This window comes from Xyrauchen texanus, chromosome 1 (assembly GCF_025860055.1).
Source record: "Xyrauchen texanus isolate HMW12.3.18 chromosome 1, RBS_HiC_50CHRs, whole genome shotgun sequence".
Lineage (NCBI taxonomy): Eukaryota > Metazoa > Chordata > Actinopteri > Cypriniformes > Catostomidae > Xyrauchen > Xyrauchen texanus.
The window spans coordinates 9,102,887-9,126,179 of NC_068276.1; the positions used below are offsets into that span (position 1 = coordinate 9,102,887).

Consider the following 23,293-nt stretch of genomic DNA (forward strand, 5'->3'; position numbering starts at 1 on the left):
TGTTTAACGTATTTATCCTCATATAGATTCAATGTGGAACTTGTGCAAGATGGTTTCACATACAGTGCCTTGGAATGACAGCAGCACAAATGCCAAACAAAGGTATCACTTGGTATTGTGTGTTGAGCAACAGCCCTAACATAAGAGGACGTAGGAGAGTTTGGTTATCTAACTAGAGTTAGTGAACATTTTCGGCCCTATAAACATTTCCCAGGATTATGCAAAGGCATTTTTTTTCCAACTAAGTGTTGTAGTATAACCAGCAGGAGACCACTGATGTGTGAACTGAATTTGGTGACACTACAATGTGTAACAGTGAAGTTATTGAATATTTTTCCTAATAAAAAAAATCCTCAAAATTATGCAAAATATTTTTTTTCAAAACTAAGTGTTGTAGTATAACCAGCAGGAGACCATTGATGTGTGAACTGAATTTGGGGCCACTACAATCTGTAACAGTGAATTTATTGAATATTTTTGTGGTATCTCTTTTCGGTTTTGCCCTTAGTAGAGGGTCCCTGCGGACTTGTATCTCAGCCGGCTGCATGTAGAGATTAGTGTAATTGGTCCAGCTCGGAGGAAGGCTCGTTTTGATAAAAATGAGGTTGTAGCTCGTTGTCTACATTAATACAGTTGGAAAGAAGTGACTTTACCAGACTCCTAGCTAGAACTTTATATCACTGATGGTTAGTGTATGTACTCACACGTCAAGAAAGTTTTGTTTAAATCTAAAACGGTTTCCATTTAATGATAAAATGTTTTCATATAAACATATGTATATTATTTTTAAATAATATAACTCAAATCACGTATTCAAATCACAAATATTTTGTTTTCTATCATTAACACTAGAACTACCGGAATTCTGTATCTACTAGAATGGTAGATTTTGACTGCTAGATTCTAAACTCTATAATAGTCTCAATTGAAAAAATAAAAAATTGAGAGATTTCATTCAGTTCAGACACTTCTATTTTATTCAACCATTGTACTGATCAGCCAATTTAATCTAGCAATTTGTATATGTGAGCAAATAAGCGATAGCACTCTAGACCGCTAGCAACGTTTCTTTGGCAGAGACGTCCTGTGCTGTGCTGGTAGTTATAGGTATAATTGATCATTATTTTCTTTGTCTTTTGTGCAATATATATATATATATATATATATATATATATATATATATATATATATATATATATATATATATATAAACATTATAAATGAAATTACAGACACTTTTAGGAAAAGTCAGGCACCAGCAGGATTGTATTTTTTTATTTGACAAAGTTATTACTAAAATAATATTTTCATAATATGCAAAAGCATAAACATTTTACTTGGTTCCTTAGGCTCTGCATTTAACTTTAATTGAAAGAAGCAGAGGCAGAATAAATTATTCTATCAGTAGCCTATACAGTATAGTACCTACTGACATGTTGCATTTTTACTTTGCAGATGTGACAAGAGTGAGGGCAGATGATAACAGCAGGCCAATTAAAGACCTAGAGCAGCAGCAGGTGGGGCAACTGTTCAGACCATTACTGATTTAGGAGACACGGACACAGGCCATAAATAAGTAAAGCTACCTCAATATCCCGTTTTGGATGGCAAAACAGGGCCTTTCAACAAAAGTGGTTTGAAATCTTTTATTGGCTTGAATACTCGATCGAGAGGAATTCAGTATTAATTGTCAGTAATGCATTTAGCTGTATTTTGTGCTTGAGGTACGGTGGGTCTGTGTCTGGGCTAAGCCCCTAGTCTCTTCAAACTCTAAAAACACCCCTGGTTATAGGGCACTATTTAAATTTGTATATGGCTCAGATTTAGGATCTAGATTATAGTGTGTATGAATGGGGATGCTCTACCTGATCTGGAGCATGAGGAAATCAGTGTGGATACTAGATGAGCTGAACACGCAGCGCTAGCTGGAGCCTGGGTTCTGATTTGTCCAGGGATATGGGTGGAGTATGACACATCCCAACAGAATTTAATTCAGATGCATCACCCATTTAAGAAATATGGTAATTTGACCAGTTCAGTAGGTGGCGATAATGCTCTTAAAGAGTGGATCGCCATTAAACAAGAAGAAGACGAAGCCTACACTGATGTCTCTTCACGATCCAGCACAGGAGGTGGCGGTATGCACCTAAAGCTGGTTTGCAACACGCCATTTAATTCACTAAAGGAGAAGAGGAAACTCCATGTTGGCGGCAGCGTGTTTTGTTTGAGTGGGAGTATATTGATCTGAGGTCCAAACTAGTGTTTCATAAATTATTCCTCTCAACGGTCAACATGGTGAAGCTGACAGCTGAGTTAATTGAGCAGGCGGCGCAGTACACGAATCCTGTTCGGGACAGAGAGTTAGATCTACGCGGTGAGTACAATACAGGCCCATAATCAACTCATTACACTACATCGGGTGTTCTTAAACTTTCTTGGCCCAGGGTACAAACAATACAATTTGTGTTTACCTGAGACACGCACTTACAAAACCGTGCAATATTCTGTAATTGCTATATGGGTACATTTTGTACTTCTAATAAGTCTACGTTTGAACTGAACTAAACTTAACCCGGTATTTTCAGCTAACTTCTGAAAACATGTACCATTGCAACCATAGTTTCGGCACAAAAATACCACAGTTACAACAGGTATTTAAAAGACAATAACAGCGCGGTAAAGTTTGTTATAGGTTAGATAAATATCTTGTTGGATGTTTTTTTCCTTTTATCCGATGCTACAATCTTACCAAGCACATTTAATTTAAAGAGTATATAACTATAATTTGCTGGTATAAACCATTGTACTCAAAACAGTCGACGTGTGTTGTAACGGCATAATTATGTCTGAAAATGCTCCAATGTAGTGATGTGTTGTCGACTCTAAAAGAGTCGATTCCTCGACTCTGACTCGTCCTAAAATTGGAGTCGACTCTTGATACAGGAATCGATTCTTTTGTTCGACTCCGTAACTTTGCGAACAGGACGTTGTAATTTGCTCAAAATAATGAATTTGCGTTCTTGAAAAACAATCACAAACACCACCTGGTTGGTGGGACACCACCTCATTTATCGTATGTGTTTAAGAGATAATTGTGTGTGTGTGTGTGTGTGTGTGTGTGTGTGTGTGTGTGTGTCTTTGTCTGTGCAAGAGAGAGGGGGTGTGAGCGATTTTAAAATTTTCGGTTGGATAAGTGGATTCTCCCAATTTGTCTAGTTTCTAGATGACACTACGTTTCCATCCAAGGATTTTTTTGCGAACAAAGTTCTCTTACGAGAGGTTCTCTTGTATTGCGTAAGCTAGCTTACGCTACGGGAAAGATTAATCTTTTCTGAGATATTGAAGCCAAAAAATTATCCTTAATTTTGTATCCATTGTCAACGCAGTGCAGCAGCTGCATACCTTGAGCGGGCTAGCTAGCGAGCTCATTGGTTGCTCTGCGGCAATTGCTGCAGCCTATTCGCTATGTGCACAGGTGACGCGACGAATGTTCGAAATCTGTGTGGTGGGCGGGGGGACTTCCGGTTTAGGTTACTACCGGTATTTCCGATGTAGATGTTGTGGAAGAGTGAGTGGCAAGCTATCAGTGAGTACCGTATGTAAAATGTTAACAGTAAATAAGAGACGTCTTACATATCAGTATCAAATTGGCAACTCTAAATTACATTGTAGTGTTCCTCGATGTACCGTTTCATCGAGGTATAATTCTGAAGTTTTCATCGTTTTCCGCATCAGCCTGAGGTACGAGCTCAGTGGCTAGTCAAGATAAGACGCGAGAACTTCACTCCTACCGATAACACCCAGGTATGCAGTCGACATTTTAAGCTAGATTTCATCATAACCACAGGACGCCGACAACTTGTTGAAGGAGCTGTGCCATGTCTATTTGAGTGGAACAATTTTTGTTTACCAGCGCCAAGGACTGTATTTTTCTCTATGAGCTTCCATATACTGCTTATATATTTTGTAATTTACTATGCTGTTTGTTTTTTGTATCTTGTGATATACCTTTCAGAAAATTGTCTGAAATATTGACAATGTTTACATTTGTCATTTATTGTCTTTTACACTGCCAGGAGGAACACAAATACATGAGTTAATTCAGACATTTATTATACAAAGACACAAGCTGTCATACTACACTCAACAATAACATGGCTCCTATAATTGTAACATTGTGATGCAACGTTTGACATTTTGTATGAGTTAGTAAATAACTAGTCCACATAACTGCACATAATACAGTACTCAACAGTACTTTAATGCTTCTTTGCACTTCTGGTTGTATGTCAACTGCATTTCATTGGCTCTGTACCTGTACTCTGCTAAATGACAATAAAATTTAATGTAATCTAATAACTACTAACACTGAATTCATAATAACAAAAGGTACCTTGTATAGGTTTGTTGTTTATGTATATACATGTGCATTTCTTAAAGAGAACTATTTACATTGATTTTCACACAAACATGTTTTGTACAGTCTGATACAGTAATGCAACATTATGATTGCATAAGGCTCTGCCAGCCACACAGGAGCACTCGACCTCATAGAGCTGAACAGGGGTGGAGTCTTCAAGGACAATCTTTTAAAAAACAAAAAAGTGTGTTATAATCAGCAGAGATCACAAACTGATCAGATATCTCAAAGTCAAAAGTGCATTTTGCATTAGTTTTCAAGTTAGCTACTATGAGTTAGAGAATGAGGTTACTTTAGGGTTAGTAAGAAAGTAAGTAAGTAAGTTAAACAAAACACAATATAAACAGCAAAGCAACTGTCTCAACAACCAGCTTCTGGGGTTTCATATAGGAATGGTAGGTCTACTAGAACACTAATAGGGCAGGCAAGTGTCATCATAGTGTTACCTACTTCAAACGTTTGGCTAGCTAGTTAGAAAATAACTGGAACAGAACTGGTTGGATCAGACGAACAACTGAACTGTCTTTCATCCTACTCTGATGGTGTGAGGTTTCTCATGTTTCCTCAAAGATCTATGACAGGTAGCACGGATGCTGACTCTCCCTGTCTGTCTTTACTTGATACTGGGGATAACCAAATACTCTCAATACATGTAACTGAACAACACAAGTCATTAGTATATGGGTGATTCTTAGAATATGGGCACTTTTATGTACTTTGTAACCAAAAATGTCATTTTTTAAAAATATGACCAAAGTACAATTGATATGGATTGCAAGAGTAGATTTGTGTAATACTTTTTATATTATAATATTATAATACATTATAATACTTTTTATATTTAGATTATAATATTATTTTTATTTCTAAATTATACTTTTATATTAATTGATTTCATTTAGATGAATGAAAATTCGATTTTGTTGCATCATTTATTGCTTATATTTTTGCCTTGCCATAAGTTGTGTCAGTTATTTACAGTATGCACTGTAACCGTTCATCTGTGAGACAAATCAGTTGTATACATCAAACTCAGCACTACACTAAAAACAGTTGTGGTTATGTTTAATGACTTTGTGAATTGAGTTTACTGAGTGTGATGAGTTTAATTGTTTTTCTAATAAACATCTCCACTGTTTCTCTACATTCACGTTAATTCATTGTCATTTCCATCACCACCCACATTTTTTAAAAATATTTAAAAAGTTCTCATCACACATTAAAAATGTATCCACAATTTACGAGATCATGCTCTACTTAATATAAAAATGCAAGTCATTTATTTTCTAATAAGCTCTTGCCTAAACCAATATTACATTTCAGAGTGTGAGAGGTGTACTGTTCACCGTTTGGTCCTTAGGGCAGTTAATTTATCTCATTGACAAATGTATAATTATTGTACATTGTGGAAAAACTGATAAAACTAGTTACAAAAATGATCCTAGACAATTCTTGACTGACATAAGTTATTCTGTTTTTAAATAACGGCATTGAGATGTGGTGGAAGTGACATTTCACTGCTGTTATCTAAAAACAGAATAACTCATAACTTCTTAGTTATGAGACTAACACAGTCTCATAACTTCTCTTGTAATCTAAGTTTGTCCTCTTACAGACCTTAAAACTAGACAGATTATTTAAATTTATGAGACGGTGTTACGTGACTTTTGAACAAGTTTTTTTATTCAACTTCACAAACCTAAAAGTGCCCCTTGTTGAAGAAACGCCCATACATTTATTCAATGTCAGATAGTAAAATGAACATATAATAAACCACATGTGACCAACAACTAAAATTAATCGTTTAAGTATTTTGTAAAGGTTACTTTCTAGCCTAACGTCACCTAGCATCATCGCTAACGTTAGGGCTACAGCTAGCTAAAGACATAGCATAACTTACCTTCATAATTGTCAATGAATGAAGAGACGTATATCTTGAAACCCTTTTCCCTCTTGCTCTTGGAAGCCGATGATGACGCTTGAATTATTCGGTGTAAGTCATTTATCGTTATCCTTGGCAGATGTTGAAGGGATCTGGTGTAGAAAGCCATGTTTATCTGGTCCTAGTCTTACCTGACAGTTACCGGCGTCGTCGATGAACCTAACGTAGCGTTAGACCGGAAATATCATCGCCCACCAGTGACGTCTGACAATCATGGAACGTTCGTAAAATCAACTAGCCAATAGACGAACTTGAGTGAACTCGCGTCCAATGAGAGGCGCTCGCGCCGTCACTGTATCAAAGCCCGCCAGAATGGGCGTGGCTAGAGTGAATATAAGCGTAAGTTCGTAGGCTGGAACCCTGGTTTTCATTGAATGAAGCGAAAGTCGCTCGTGGCGCGAGCACGGCCGGCTACGCAATACTCGTTCCCTCATCTAGAGAGAACCAAGGTTACGTCAGGCTCCCAAGCCGCCTCCTCAGCCCAGGAATCCAGCAGGACCCGCGCCGGAGTCGAAGAAGAACAAACGCGCCTCCTCACACAGGCCGTCGACCGCCTCGGGCTCGATTGGTCACCGCCCTCTGAGCAGGCGCCCAACAGACTCGACGGCTGCTTTCTTCAGAGCCGTCGCCGCGCCCGCGGCCCGGGACGCTCCCTTCCTGCCGGAAGTAGATGCCCTCAGCTGACAGCTTCATTGAATTCTACCTGCTCAACACCAGTTTTATGTACAACCGTAAATAGAAGACTCAGGGTTGCAGGCCTTATGGGAAGAATTGTAAAGGAAAAGACACTTTTGAAACGGAAATAGAAAAGGTTAGAGTGGGCAAAGAAACCCCTACATTGGACAGCAATATTTTGGAAAAGTGTGTTATTGATCTTAACCTTTTGGTACGCAATTTCACCGCACTCGGGAGTGACATCACTCTGCTTACATTTACAATATAATTTACAATACAGCCACATCTATGGCAAGTGCTAAAGGAAGCGTGGGGTGAAATGTCACCCGAGTATCTGGATAAAGTGACAGCTAGAATGCCAAGGATCTGCATGTAGATGATTTTTTTTTTTTTTTTTTATGAGAACCCTTTGAAGTAGTTTAAGAAGTTTTGCATTTGTTTTCAAATAGTAATTTTTCAAGTTATTAATGTCCTGACTATACATTGTAATCAGTTGAATGTCACTTTTGTGAATAAAAGTATCAATTTCCTTCCATAAGAACAAAATCTGTACGTTATTCCAAACTTTTGGCCGCCAGTGTATATTCATGTAGATATTATGTTATAAGCTTATAATTAGCTTTATTTGAGAAAGATAAACAACACTCTTTTATATTAAAATGATTGTTTTTTTTATCCACTACACGATACACATTTATGTTTGTTTGTAATCTCAATTTAAGAGGTGAAACTTGTGAAATGGCCGATACGAGTTCAATTGGTACATTGGTACAATTAAACACTATCAGGGTTTTTCCTGGGTGGTGGCTGACGTTCATCACGATGCAGTTTTATTAAAAAAAATTTAATACGTAATTGCAATTAATTTTTAAAATATGTTGTTGCTTTTCATGTTTGTAATGAATATTTATTTTTGATCACCTGCATGTATCTGGAAACAGTTTTCCCTAACATTAAAATTCTCTATTTACTCACCCTCTTGCCATCCCAGATGTGTATGACTCTTTCATCTGCTGAACTCAAATAAAGATTATTATTATAATTTTTTTTTTAAGAATTTCTCAGCTCTTTTGGTCCATTGTGAAAAATCGCTAATCGGCATGAAAGTAGCCTAATTTATATGACTCCAGTGGTTAAATCAACATCTGTAATTGTGTTTTGTTTGGCTTACTGGGCTTTTTAATGTAGTTTTAGTCAATGAAAACTGTAAACATTTTAGCCATAAGAGTATTATTGATAAGCATTTGTCAATCTTGTCTATCCAAAACCTATATATATATATATATATATATATATATTTGATCTTATCAAATGACAGTTGACAGAATGACAGTTTTGGAGTTTGTGCTTATTTACATGTCTCGCTCCCGTATTATATGAACTTTAAGGATGAAATAAAGATGTATTGCCAAGCTGTGATCGGTGTTATATTTCCTGGCCACCAGTTCAGTGCTGATTTCCACGCTGCACACCAGAAACTAACATGACATGACTGCATGTGCCACTCCCTAAACTGAGACTGACTGGTCATCTTTTTATTAGTAGTGTAGAAAATGGGCAAACAGCTCTCAGAGAGAATGGGCTGTCACGTCCATACCTGCAGTTTTTTATTTATTTAATAAAATCGCAGCATTTTGCCGTCATATAATCGCACAGGCTGACATCGCGATTGCGATATGATTAATCGTGCAGCACTACTTCTAATTTGTTTTCTCCTGTTTTCTTTGTCAGTGCTCTTTAGAATGTGGGGCTGTTTGTTTTAAGCTAGTTTCATCACCAAGACAAGAGTTTTGCAATAGACAATTCTGTAACGCAATCCCTGCTGAGCAGCTCACTGGTTCTCAAGCGCTTTTAAAATGGTCTGTTGTTTGGTTGAGACCAGTCTGCAAATTACCACACCTGCTCTGCCCTCATGCTGCCATTATTAAGCCGTGTTGATAATTGACCTGTGTAGTGTCGTTTCATTATGCTTTTGAAGCGCACAAAATGCGCTCTAATGAATACTGATGTCAGGGAAAGGCTTATTTATATTCACTAGGAAAACACTAACTAAATGGTCAGTGAAACGTTGCGATCCTCTCCCATCCTACGTTTCAGAAATTAGCTGGAGAGGCACTTGAAATGAAGCGAGTTTGACATGTTATGTGGTGATATTACTGAGTGCAATGTAGGAAGCGCAATGATGACGGGCTGGCAAGTGATATGTTGCATCAAGAATATTAAAGTAACCAACTCATAATTCAGCAGTGGTTCAGCACTGCCCCAAAATGCATATAGGGGAAACACTATGTTTGGAACAGATTATTTTTCATTTATCAGACTCAATGATTTAGGAATCCAAACATCATCTGGAAATATATTACACTTGACTTTCTTAAAGGTCCAAAATTTTATTCTACATTGTAGCCTACTTGCCCTTGTTTACCACAGTTAAAACCATGGATTTCTCCTCAGTTCCCTAGTTAGGTAGTCTTTATTAAAAAATAAGCTTTTAGTTTATGAAAAATAATAGCCTAAACACATTTAAAAATGTAACTTTAGTACAACTACCACAGCTATAATGAAAAAAATCTATTAAAGTTTACTGTGATAAATGTTGGTAAGGGTGTTTTCTCTCTACCTTTTCAGTGCTGTTCAGAATGTCAATGTAGTAACCGTTTGTATTGGTTGAATTGCTCAGTAGTGATTTAAAATAGACAATTCTCATATAGAATTCAAATGGGTTGCATGAGGTTTGTTATCCGCCATGATATCAAGGGAAGCCCAGTTTAAGCATGCGTGTGATCTGCTCTGTGCTATCCTGTTACCTGTTATCAAGGGAAGCATGGTTGACGTGCGCGGACCGGCGTGCTCCAGTATACAGTAGTAAAACAGAGAAGAGAGGTATGGCTTATCTCGATATTTTCAGCAAACTGACGATATTCGATCAAAATACATTTATTTATTAGGGGTGCAATGATCCACTCTGCTCACGATTCGATACATATCAAGATATTTTGAACAAAATTCAAAAATGAAACCTTAAACACGTGTGTGTGTGTGTGTGCGTGCACGTCTGTGTGCGTGTACATACATACATACACACACACACATTATATATATATATATATATATATATATATATATATATATATATATATATATATATATATATATATATATATAATATACATTATAATATATATATACATAGGGCTGGGACGGTTACCTGCACATGTGTGCACGTTGTGTCTAATGACATGGATTCGTTGTGTCTAATGACATGGATTCATTGATTCTAATGATATGGATTATGTCTAATGATATTAGCCTACATGGATTCAAGGTTTTCTAAACAAAACTTATCAAAATATGGAGCAAATCCGACCTTTCGCGAGTTGGGGAGCGCAATGTTCCATGACACATAATAACATTCCATTTGTATTAGAGATGCTGCGGATGGGCTATTATTATTTAATCACAACCGCATCACAAAACTCATCTGTCCGCACCAACGTTTTTTGATAAATTTTCAAAACCGCATCCATGGCGCTGACTGTTTTAAGGTCTGAGCGATGCAAGGCGCTGCTGCCGTGAGGCTAGAAAGCTCTTGGCTGTTCTAGAAAGGAGACTGATCCAATGCAGCAAAGATATTTTAAAGGCTAAAGTCCCTAGTAGGCTATAGCCTATTGGCTATTTTGTATCCCCAGAATATCAGCAGTGAAGTCCGTTTCGATTGGCACAGGGATAAAAATAAATAAATAAATAGTAACGCACATCGGCAAACCTGACTACTAGGCTACTGTAGCCTAAAATTTTATCATTTTGTTTTGAATTTTGTTTAAAATGCATTTTAAGAGTTCTATTGTCTGTGTCTGTGAGGCAGTAGGCCTAGCCGCCGAGTTTCGGTTCATTTATGAGAGAGCTCACGCGCAAGAGATCGCATCGGCGCTTCCACGTCCTGCTGCTGATCACTGACGTGCGGTCTGGGTAGGCAAACTAGGCACTGCCTACCCTGCCAAAATTCAAAAATAAAATGTTTATTAAATAATAAACTTGTATTTATATTTTTACTTTTTATTCTTGTGATTTTTATATATGCAATATGTGTGTTATTCCAATTGTTTAGACGTTATGATGACAAATGTAGCAGTTACGCATAATCAACTAAAAACAAATGGTAGAATAAGCAGTGCTTTTACGGTCCATTCATTGCAGGCGACAAGCGGAAAACCCATGTTGCGCATGCGCACTTCGATCCTGTATTCTTTAACATGTACGGCAAAAAGCACAAATCTGCTGTGCCTTTTGGCGTAAATATGTTATGCCCGTAATCATCTCCGTTACGTTATCAGACATGGACCAATTAAAATCGAGATATTCCTGGACATTTGCGTAGCTAACGTCATTACACAACAGCTAGCGTACATGCCTAATCCCCGCCAAATTCAAAATCAAAATGACAGCACCGGCTGTAATCACGGAATTAAGACATTTTTCCAAGCTCGATTTTAATTCCAAATATGAGTTAATTGCAAGAGGGAGGTCTACGCCAGCCTTAGATGGACTAGTACAGCAAAAGGGCCCAAAAATTATCCGATCATTTCAAACTGATTGGTATGTAAGAAAAGATTGGCTACACGCTTGTGTGTGTGTGTGTGTAGAGAGAGAGAGAGAGAGAGAGAGAATACACGATATACATCCTGATTTGTACATTTCTTGATATGCCGCGCTTGTGCGTAACGTTCACTGTTATTACGTATTATTAGCTTAAACAATACATCAGGTAATCTGGCTTTCATAACTCACTGCCTAGCCTCTTTAAGACATCACCGCACGTCACTGCTGCTGATTATATGTCTGCTATATGTCTGCTATATTTGCTTCTTATTTATTAATTCCAGGCAATTAGTTAATGAAACAGTGATTTAAATTAAGATACAATTTATACAAAACAAAATTTTAAGTTTAAGAAAGGCTTTCTACAAAACAAAACTTAATAAAGTGGTCAAAATCATGTCTGACCCATCTTCAATGCGAATGTATCTGAGAATAATCTTAAATAAGGAAATCTATACAGTGATTAGTTCATGCCAAATTACTGCTTGATGAAAATTTGACTATTTAAAATTGTGCTCTTTTTTTTTTTCTTCGGATGTAGGTGACAATATTTAAAGTCTGTCTATCAAAAGCGACTTCTGATGTGTGCGCCAAAGTCTGTCGGGGGGGACTTCTCTGATCCAATGTAATGTATTTAATGCGGTTTACCGCTATACCATGATAATATCTTGCTTTTCAACCGCGGTTAGAAAAAATCCATACCGCCCCAGCCCTACATATACATTATATATATATATATATATATATATATATATATATATATATATATATATATATTAGTGTTGTCAAAAATTTCGATAAATATCGATACTGAAATATCTGAACGGTACCAATACTAATTTCCCTAAGTATCGATACTAGCCGAGCTTTCACTTCTCTCCAAAGGCGCGTTGACAAACACCACACACACTCGCACTCCTCTCATTCGCTCTGGTTAAATAGCAAAAGTGAAGTGAATGTAAAGATGGCGAGTGCATGCGGCGCCCAGCGACCAGTTTTGTTTGATAAAGAACACAGCAGGAGTGCTATCTGGAAATATTTTTGATATGAAGCCAGACATCCCAAGTCTCCGGAAGTTCCGGGAGTCTCGCACATATTGATAGCTTCTCCCTGATGCCCGCAATTTAGTTCAAATCTCCGGAATCTATAGCGCACATGCGAGACAGAACATACTGCACGCATAACATAGATAGCGCGCACACAACATACATATCGCGTGCACGGCAGAGAGGAGAGAGCGAGAGACCTTATGAAAGCTAGTCAACCCCAACCCCCTTGACGTTTAAGTATCTTTTGTTGACATTGAGATTGGATTTGATTTGACTTGGAAATACAAAAGATTGCACTTTTATTTACTTGCACTTTATTGGTTTTTGAATATATGGCAATCTGAGAGGCTTTTGAACAAGTGCAATACCTCAGGACATTTTGTTCATGTAAAATATACCTCATTGTCATGTTCTAGACAGTTCTACCCTCTTAATATTGTGGCAGTTTTTTTTCTCTGTGGTATCGAAAATGGTATCGAATATCGATATTTTTCAAGGTATCGTATCGAAGTTAGAAATTCTAGTATCGTGACAACACTTATATATATATATATATATATATATATGTATATATATATATATATATATATATATATATATGCATATATATATGCATATACATGTGTATATATATATATATACAGTATGTGTATATGTATATGCATATACGTATATATATATATATGCATATATATGCATATACGTGTATATATATATATATATATATATATGCATATATATGCATATACGTAGTGTATATATATATATATACAGTATGTGTATATGTATATGCATATACATGTATATATATATATATGCATATATATGCATATATACGTGTATATATATGTATATATACAGTATGTGTATATGTATATGCATATACGTATATATATATGTATATGCATATACGTATATATATATATACATATACGTATATATGTATATGTGTATGTATGTGTATATATGTGTATGTATACGTATGTGTATGTATATATATGTATATGCATATACGTATATATGTATATGCATATACGTGTATATGCATATACTATGTATATATGTATACATATATGTGTATGTATACGTATATATATATATATGTGTATGTATATATATGTATATGTATATATGTATATGTATGTATATGTATGTGTATGTATATATATATATATGCATATATATATATATATATATGCATATACATATATATGTATATGCATATACGTATATATATATGTATATGCATATACGTATATATATATGTATATGCATATACGTATATATATATGTATATGCATATACGTATATATATATGTATATGCATATACGTATATATATGTATATGCATATACGTATATATATATGTATATGCATATATATATATATATGTATATGTATATATATATATGTATGTATATGTATATATATATATGTATATATATATATGTATATGCATATACGTATATATATATATATATGTATATGCATATATATATATATATATGTATATGCATATATATATATATATATGTATATGCATATACGTGTATATATATGTATATGCATATACGTGTATATATATGTATATGCATATACGTGTATATATATGTATATGCATATACGTATATATATGTATATGCATATACGTATATATATGTATATGCATATACGTATATATATGTATATGCATATACGTATATGTATATGCATATACGTATATGTATATGCGTATATGTATATATATATATATATATATATATATATATATATCGTATATATGTATATATGTATATATGTATATGCATATATATATATATATATATATGTATATATGTATATGCATATATGTATATATGTATATATGTATATGCGTATACGTATATGTATATATGTATATGCGTATATATGTATATGTGCATACGTATATATGTATATGCGTATACGTATATGTATATATGTATATGCGTATACGTATATGTATATATGTATATGCGTATACGTATATGTATATGCGTATGCGTATATGTATATGTATATGCGTGTACGTATATGCATATACGTATACGTATATATATGTATATGCATATACGTATACGTATATATATGTATATGCATATACGTATACGCGTATACGCATATGCATACATATATATATATATATATATATATGTATGTATATGTATATATGTGTATATATATATATATATGTGTGTATATAAATACTGTGTACTATAAATATTTCGCATAGATTTATTGGTATGTTGATTCTACCCATAGTTTAAGAAACACTGAACTACATCATATGTCAAGTACTGATCTTTATGTATTTTACTGTACAATAACTTCAGCTTGTGACTTTGTAGGTTACAAGATCCCTGTCCTGGAGAACCTGGGAGCCACACTCGATCAGTTTGATACTATTGATTTCTCTGAAAATGAGATCAGGAAACTGGATGGATTTCCACTGCTGAAAAGACTCAAAACACTCATGATGAACAATAACAGGATCTGGTCAGTGAAACACATTACATGAGAAACTACTGGATCTGGCCGCATTTTTCTCTAAACATGTCTAGTGATCTGGGTAATTTCTTGTTATCCAGTACTTTTGAAGTATTTAAAAGAATATTTCTGTAATTTATTTTATAAAAAGCTATGAGCATTTCCCCTTGGATTTTTTTGAGCAGTGGCGCTGTTGTGCACTCGTTTAGGAGTCTGCAAACCCTGACCTGTATTTATGTGCTTTGTTGGAGGAATAAGTTAAAATTACCTTGAAATGATTATAGATTGATTATTCATGTTCGCCTTGTCATCTGTGTTTATTTACTGGGAGCTTTTGACACTTGAAGGGCTCTGAAAGCCCTGATAGCTACAGTAATAACTGTAAAATAATGAAATGCCTCAACACGGTAAATTACTTGTTCTATTTTTATGAAACAAATACAAATTAATAATAACTTATTTAACAGAACATACACGTATATCAAATATCAACACTACTGAATCAATACACTTGTGGTTCTCAATTGGTTTTTCTTCATGGACCCAGATTTTACATTTGACCTTACATTGGACCTCTATTTAATGTAGCCTAACGTTAAGTTAGCTATATTTATTTGTATTGCACTTTTCAAAACACACATAGTTTCAAAGCAGCTTTACAGAAAATTATGCTCTATGTAGAAAAAAATCATGCTAAAGTCCTCCTTGTGTGATTTATAATGAAAAACAATATAAAAAATCTTCTTAGAATCTTTAGGCCCCCATTGAGCAAGCCGAAAGTGACTCTGGCTTAGAACATTAACATTTCCTCTCTGGCTGTTCCCCTAAACTGTAAATTCTGGATCACATTTTAATCTTAATCTTGCATAGTTTTTAGGGGTGTGGGAAAATACATTTCAGTGATTCATACTCAAACGATTCTGAATCGATTCTCAAAAGAATCAGAATTGATTCTGAGTTCAGTTTAAATTATGGCAGAGCAGTTGCAAAGACAGATGTTGAAACAAAGATGGGAGTGAAGTGCATACACAAGTCAAGTGCACAACCACAACTGTTTGCAGACCAGCTGTATCAAACACATTACCATTTGTGCCAGAATGAAACTGCGATCCCTAAATTCTTACACACGCTTACACAACTGCGCTATTTAAACCGCTTTACTATCACCTATGCAGGTGAGGAGAGGGGAAGCTGACAGCTGCACACTCATAGAATCAGATATATCACTCATCCTGGACCAGCAACTTCAAGTTGTGGTTAAAAGTTTGAATGGCATGGCATATTATTTAATTTTAAATAATTAAATACTATTAAATGATTTACAATGCTTAAACTAAAATAATATATTCAGTTGAAATAAGTGTTTGAGAACCATAATTTTTTTTTTTTTGTGTGCTTTTAAGAGTTTTTTTTTTTTGGTAAGGTTCTAAAGAAGAAAAAAAACGAGATACTCTTTTAAATTATAGAACCATTTATTTCATCTTGTGGATGTTCCATGCTTTGTCCACTGCTCGCACTGAATGTAAAAGGCCAGTTTATGGAATGTGACTCGTTCTGATTTTTTTAAAACGGCTGTTAAATTAAAAGCTGAAGGGGAAAAAAATTGAGTAAAAAATACATTTTGAAGAAACTGGGGGAAAAAAAATGAAATTGAACGAGATGCTTCGTGATACTTCGAGAATTGTTTTATAATTGAATTGTTACCCTTTGAATCGTAATCGAATTGTGCTGATGTCAAGATGATGTTTTTTTTAGTAAGGTTTGTGATTGTTTTGGTGCATAGCGTTGCTCTTTTTCTCCTCAGTGCTGTTTAGAATGTTGGGGCTGTCTGCTGTTTGAGATACGAGGAAAGCCCGCATGCCGATGTGTGCACTCCAGAGATACAGAGCAGATAATTGCCGTGAGTGGTTCTATGATGGCTCGTTTGAAAACCAGGCTTTAATCGCATTGTGGAAATATCACATTGCAGATAAGCATATTTGGTGTGTATGAAGTGTAGGACTCAGTATTATCATTAAATATGCCTCAGTGGCTTGACATTTCCCTTGGGCGGTCACTGACTATTTCTTAGTAGAGGGGAAAACATGGCATTGTTTTTTTCCCTGCTGTCTGCGACCCTATCCGAACATCAAGAATTTTAATGAACCATGTGAAATTTCAGCAGTGGCACTAATAATTTAGCAGCGGCACTGAAAACACATAGGGGAGACACTGCCATACTTTCAGAAATGTGCTCTGGTCAAGGTCAGGTACTTAATTTACAGTGGCAAGAAAAGGAATTGGATGGAAATAAAAGATTCTTTGTTACTCTCGTAACCTTGGTTCCCTAAAAGGAGAAAACAAGATGCTACATCAGAAACTGAGACTGTGTCAGAACCGTTCAAGGAGTGGGAATTTGAAACCATGTATCATGACAATTCGATTGTCTGGTGAAGCTTGGTGCTCCTCTTATGCTGAAGTTATCTTGAGCATATAAACTGGAGACCAGCTTAACACATCAGGATTTTCTGACTGATTGTAGGAGAGCGTATCTCTAGTCCCATAGCTGTGAAAAATCTGCGGCTGTGCAGTGTCTCATTCCTTCCTTTCATGGAATCAAGGTTAGGTAGCTTTGTTGCTGGGAGCCGTACACATAACACTGTAGCACTGATGTGCAATACCTACTAGCCATATCAGTGTAGTCAAAGGTATTGCAATAGCCACCCCTACGGATTGAGAAATAGAAAGTAAAGTGGGGAAAAATAAACCAACCAAGTCAAAGACACTAGCCATGCTGGGTAATGGGGCAATATCTCAATACAGATTCCAGTTTAGCAGGAAGGAATGGAGCAGAGTGATTGCCTTTGGTACAATGACACTAGCGAAAGGGTAGTGAAACATTCCACACCTGCTCTAATTAACACCAGTGGGAAAAGAGGCCATAGTACTGGTGTTAGATAATAAAAAAAAACTAACCAATTGATAACTGATCAACCCTCTTCCTTTGAGAATAGTCTGGAGGAGAAGGAATATACAAGCAGGTTATAAAACCTGGCAAAGGTGTTATGGGAAGCCCAACCTGTAGAAATCCTGACACCATGACAAAAGTATCCACTCCGCTGTTCAGGTGGTCGGTGACATGTGTTGCGCACATGGGTTGGAGATATAACTCGCTTCAGATGAGAATTCTGTCCACCAGGTTCAGCATTTGGAGTGGCCTCACTCCTCTTGATTTATGTACGCCACGACTGCTGTGTTGGCCAAGCGAATCTTAACATGAGACCCCTTAATGTATGATTGAAAGGCTTTCAGAGCCATGAGGACCTAGCAGCTCCAGGTGATTTATATGCCACCCAGTTCATGCACCAGTCCAGGAGCCAAACACCAGCACACCATTTTGACGAGTATTAAACCATTCCAATAAAATTCAGTCCTCCTCGAAATAGCTTGCATGGCTAAACAGCGACATGTCATTCAGAGTAGCGGTGTCCATGTTGCCAGGCGTGATGAGGGACCCTCAGGCTGAGCCAGCACTTGAGAGGTCTCATCTCTAGCAAGCCTAGCAGGGTTAAGGCGGCTGCCGCATCCACAGAACCCAGCACTCCCTTGAAATTCAAGTGTAGGAGAATGGACTGAATGTGCTCATCACTAAAAAAAGCTGACATGGCTACCGAGTCATGTTTTTTTTTTTTTTCCTTGGAAGGAAAGTTGCTGATTGACGACCACTTAATTTTTTTTTTTTATTCCTTTTATTTTTGTTCCAGTTGACCCAACTTGAGTTCCAACAGCTCCAGATGCATGAGCAACTGATCTCAGTGCTTGCACGCCTGTGACAGTTAATCATTGAGGTAATATCCATTCACTGCTCTGCTTCAGCTGAGCCAGCACAGCATCAACACATTTTGTGAATGTGCAAGGAGCCAGGGACAACCCAAAGGGTAGGTCCTTGAACTGGGCTGTAGTCCCCTCAGAGGCAAACCTCAAGAATGGCCTGTGACTAGAGGCAATCTGCACATGAAAGTATACCTCTTTTAGATCGAAGGATACAAACCAGTGCAGAGGGGGACATGAGACTTGAATGGAGACTTCCTGAGAGTCCGTTTCAAGAGTCTCATGTCCAGGATGGCAGCAACCCACCAAGCCTTTCTGCTCTTTGCCTGTTGGTAAGCTCTGTATCGCATCTTTGGAGAGGAGAATCTGTACCTCTGAGTGTGGATTTGGCACACCTCACTCTGGTATGGCGGAGGAGTGAATGCTGCTAATGTGTGGCGGCTAAATTGAACTGAAGCATATACTGTATCCATTCTGGATTGTGCTCTGTTCCCAGCTGAAAATTCCTGGAAGACTCCACCTTGGGTCCAGATAGCGAGTCAGAGGACACAGAGGTTGGTCTGTTACTTGTGTGGGCTGAGTGCCACCTTCCCTCAGGAGGCGGCCGTTCAGAATAACTGGGTTAGTTATAGCTGCAAATTTGCCCATTTTTGTGAAGTTGTTTGTGCTTCAAGCAACCATAGTGGTGTTTGCAAACTTTATTTGTTGATATGCACATTGGTCACTGAGCCAACAAAAACAGACATTATTTTGATCTTGATCCTGGCATGGAGAGGGAGATGAGTACTGTGGGGACATTGTGAAATGGTCTGAGCAGACTGGTCATTTTACAAGCAATCCCGTTTTGGGAAGAAACAGGGTTAGAGATTGAAACACCATGTCTTGACACTGGAAAAAATGCTTGGGGGTTCTGGATTCTATAATAACAATTTGTCTAGTCAAGAATGCTTGTGCATATCAGTAATGATCCATTCGAGCTAAAGTCTCTGGACTGCCCGGCTGAAAAACCCTGTTTAATTCTGCTTCAGAAGCAGATTAAGCTCTGAATCTTTTTTTTATTTTGTGGAAAAATTTAATGAACAATATGCATTAATATAAATGTACATCTCTCAACCAACACCTCAACATGTATCCACAGCTCCCCCTAGTGGACTCGATTGTAACTGAGATTTGGTGAGAGATTCAGGGGAAAAATTTTATAATTCAGTGCTGCTCACAGCAGGCAAATTCTGAAATGAAAATTAATTTAAATAATTAGTAATTAATTATTAATTAAATTAAATATTATTTAAAGTATTTTTAATACTGGATTAAAAGTTGCAGAACAATTTCTCAATTGTTTGTGCACATCCCTAATTTCCACCTGTCTGGGGAAAATACAGACACTCTGCTCATCCACTTAGCCCGACCAGGTCTCCGCATTAGAGGCCTCCAGCTATACTTCATCACCTTGTTTGCTGATACCTGTCACACGTGTGATCTTCAATATTCAAACCTAATAACAGCCGGTTTCTACAGTCAAAAAAAAAAGAACTGACATAATTTTAGGAGTATTTCACTAGTATAATTTTTTATTTTTATTTGCATATTTCACAAAAGTAGCTTCTGCACTGCGGTGTGTCACGGTTTTCCTGTTGTCTCATGGGTCTTGTACATATGAGGTCATTGTTAATCACATTTGGCCACATATAGGGCTGGGCAGTATGACTATATATACCGCTAAGAAGATATAAAATGTCAACCGCAACAGATTTTTCCATTCCGTCTATACCACGGTATGTAAATAGCCATTGCTAACTTAGTCTCACTTGCAGCGCTCCTACATGTGAGACAAATATACAATGGAGAAAGACACCGACCAGGAGGACCCACAAGTGAATCCAAAGCAGGAGGAACTTTTAATTAAAAGAGCTGTGACATCTGTGGTGTGGAAATGATTTGGGTTTACAAAAGCTGACAACGAGCATGTGATTTGCAAACTATGCTGCGAGAATGTACTCCCTAGCAGCGGTAGTACAAGCAACCTGTTTAATCACCTCAATCAAGCATGCAAAATAATATTTTGAAAGCCAAAAGATGCATTCCGCATCAAGTGGCCTATCAACCTCCGGTGCTAAAAGCAATACAAAAAAACGATCACCTCAGATTCAAACTAGTTTGGGAGAATCTTTTACTAGAGGCACTTTGTATGAGAAAAGTTTGAGATGGAAAGACATGACACAGGCCATTACACTGCATATCTATAAAGACATGGAAGGGTTTCATTTTGATATTTTCTACAAGAAAATTTGGTATTTATATTTGGTATTTGCGTTTTTGTTTTTCTCTTCGTGTTTACATTTATATATTTTCAGCAAGAATTTTTTTTTTTTTTTCCTGTTATGTGTTATTTTCTTTATTTTATTGCTTTAAGAAGATGTTACTAGACGAAAGTTAATAATAATGAGGTCTATCCACATCATACAGTGAAATGTGGCATTTTGTGAAATGTATTGTTATGGTAAGGTTGATCTAAAGGTTGAGTGTCTTTTGTTTACTATTTTCATGAAGTTCCAAATAAAAGAAAGTTATCAAGATGAAACGCTTTTCATTTCTAAAGTATTTAAGTGACTGGATTATCCCAAACTAGCCATTTCCACATGGTTATTTAATATATAAAGCCCTCTTTGGGGAGGCGCTTCCGGCACCGAATGGAGTGAACGTGTTTTTTTTATAGCTCTCCACAAGTCTGTCATATTGTCTGTTAAAATACCTTGTAGCCGCTTAAATATCACAAGTTATTAATTCCAAACATCCTGAGCAATGCCGACAAAACATAAGAAAACTGAAAAATCGAATACTGAGGAGCCAGGAGGTACAGATAATGTCCACGAGTTGTCGCCGGCTAAGGCTAATCAAGCTAACGTTAGCGTTGAAGCAACAGTGCCGACGAACACAGACATTATGGAAGCAATAGCGAAACTGAGCAGCACCTTTGACAGAAAGTTCGATGTCCTTTCATCTACTTTATCCGAGGTGAATGTATCACTTGCTAATATTTCCACCAGAGTAGCAGCAACTGAAGAGGCAGCAAAAGTTCACGAGGCCCGCATCGAATCACTGGAGAAATTATGTGCACACCTGGAGACCGAATGTGAAAAGCTTAAGGAAAAGTCCTGTGACTTAGAATCAAGATCTCGACGACAAAACGTTTGAATTATCGGCATAAAGGAAGGCGCTGAAAATGGCAAACCTACTGATATTGTGACAAATCTTCTGGCTCAGGTGTTGGGTGAGGAGAACTTTGACCGACCAATTCAGATTGACAGGGCACACCGCTCGCCACAACCCATAAGAGAAGGCCTCTCTCGGGCGTTCATTGTACGACTTCATTATTATCAAGTGAAAGAACGCATTCTGCGCCTGGCAAGATCGAAACCTCTGCAATACGATGGAAAAGCGATGCATATCTTTCCAGATCTCGCCGCTGACATCTTGAAACTGAGACAGAAGCATGAAGTGAGATGCGGATTTCGTTTCCCTTCTAAGTTCATAGTGACCGTGAGGGATAAAGAAACGAAAACTTTTGATTCATCCGAGTCGGCGAAGTATATCTACGGGGCGCGGTGGAAAACTGGTGAAATTGCTACGTTGGACAGCGGAGTCAGAAGAGACTTGTGCTTAATTCCATTTGATATATTGAAAAGACTACAAGGTATCGTTTTTGTTGTTTTTTGTAAGATGATTGGTGGGCTATATTAACGGAAGAATGCCAGGTGGCATCGAGGGTGAGCTGACAGATGCAAATGTTATTTTCTCAGGGGTGGGCATCCATAATGTTCGTGTGGGAATGGGATGCAGTAGTGGGTGGGTTGGGAGGGGGGATCTGCTTTAATTCACAAGGTTCGTAATGTTCAATTTCATGGGAAGGTTACATTTTTTAAGTTGGAAGGTTTAATGCACAGTTTTTATTTAACTCTTTCCCCGCCAAACACAGAATTTTCCGTGTTTTATGAAAAAACGCTTCCCCGCCAAACACGGAATTTTCCGTGTTTTAGGTGTTATACGGTAAGGAAGACCCCTGCGCATGTTTTAAAAGAGTACGCAACTCTTTGATCAAAGAAACAGACTGCGATCGTCTCAAACATGAAGAAGTGGAGTATGAGAAGCTCAAAATATCAGACATAAACATGCCTTTTTCTCAGCTTTTTGTCTGAAATGTTGTTTTTTGACAAAACCTACCTCTGTTCAAGTCGCAATAAAAAAAGAACAAATGAAGATAAACTCGTTTTTTTTTTTTTGCCTAAAAGCAGA

The 23,293-nt window shown here is 36.8% G+C and overlaps 1 protein-coding gene across 1 annotated transcript in view; it reads left to right on the forward strand.

Moving 5' to 3' along the window:
- The first annotated feature begins 2,169 nt into the window (after positions 1 to 2,169).
- Positions 2,170 to 23,293, forward strand: part of snrpa1 (small nuclear ribonucleoprotein polypeptide A') — a 47,352-nt gene continuing 26,228 nt past the window's right edge. Inside the window, exons 1-2 of the mRNA XM_052134052.1 lie at positions 2,170 to 2,374; positions 15,052 to 15,199. Coding sequence (XP_051990012.1) covers positions 2,293 to 2,374; positions 15,052 to 15,199 — 230 coding nt within the window. The 5' untranslated portion in view covers positions 2,170 to 2,292. The remainder of the gene's footprint in view (positions 2,375 to 15,051; positions 15,200 to 23,293) is intronic.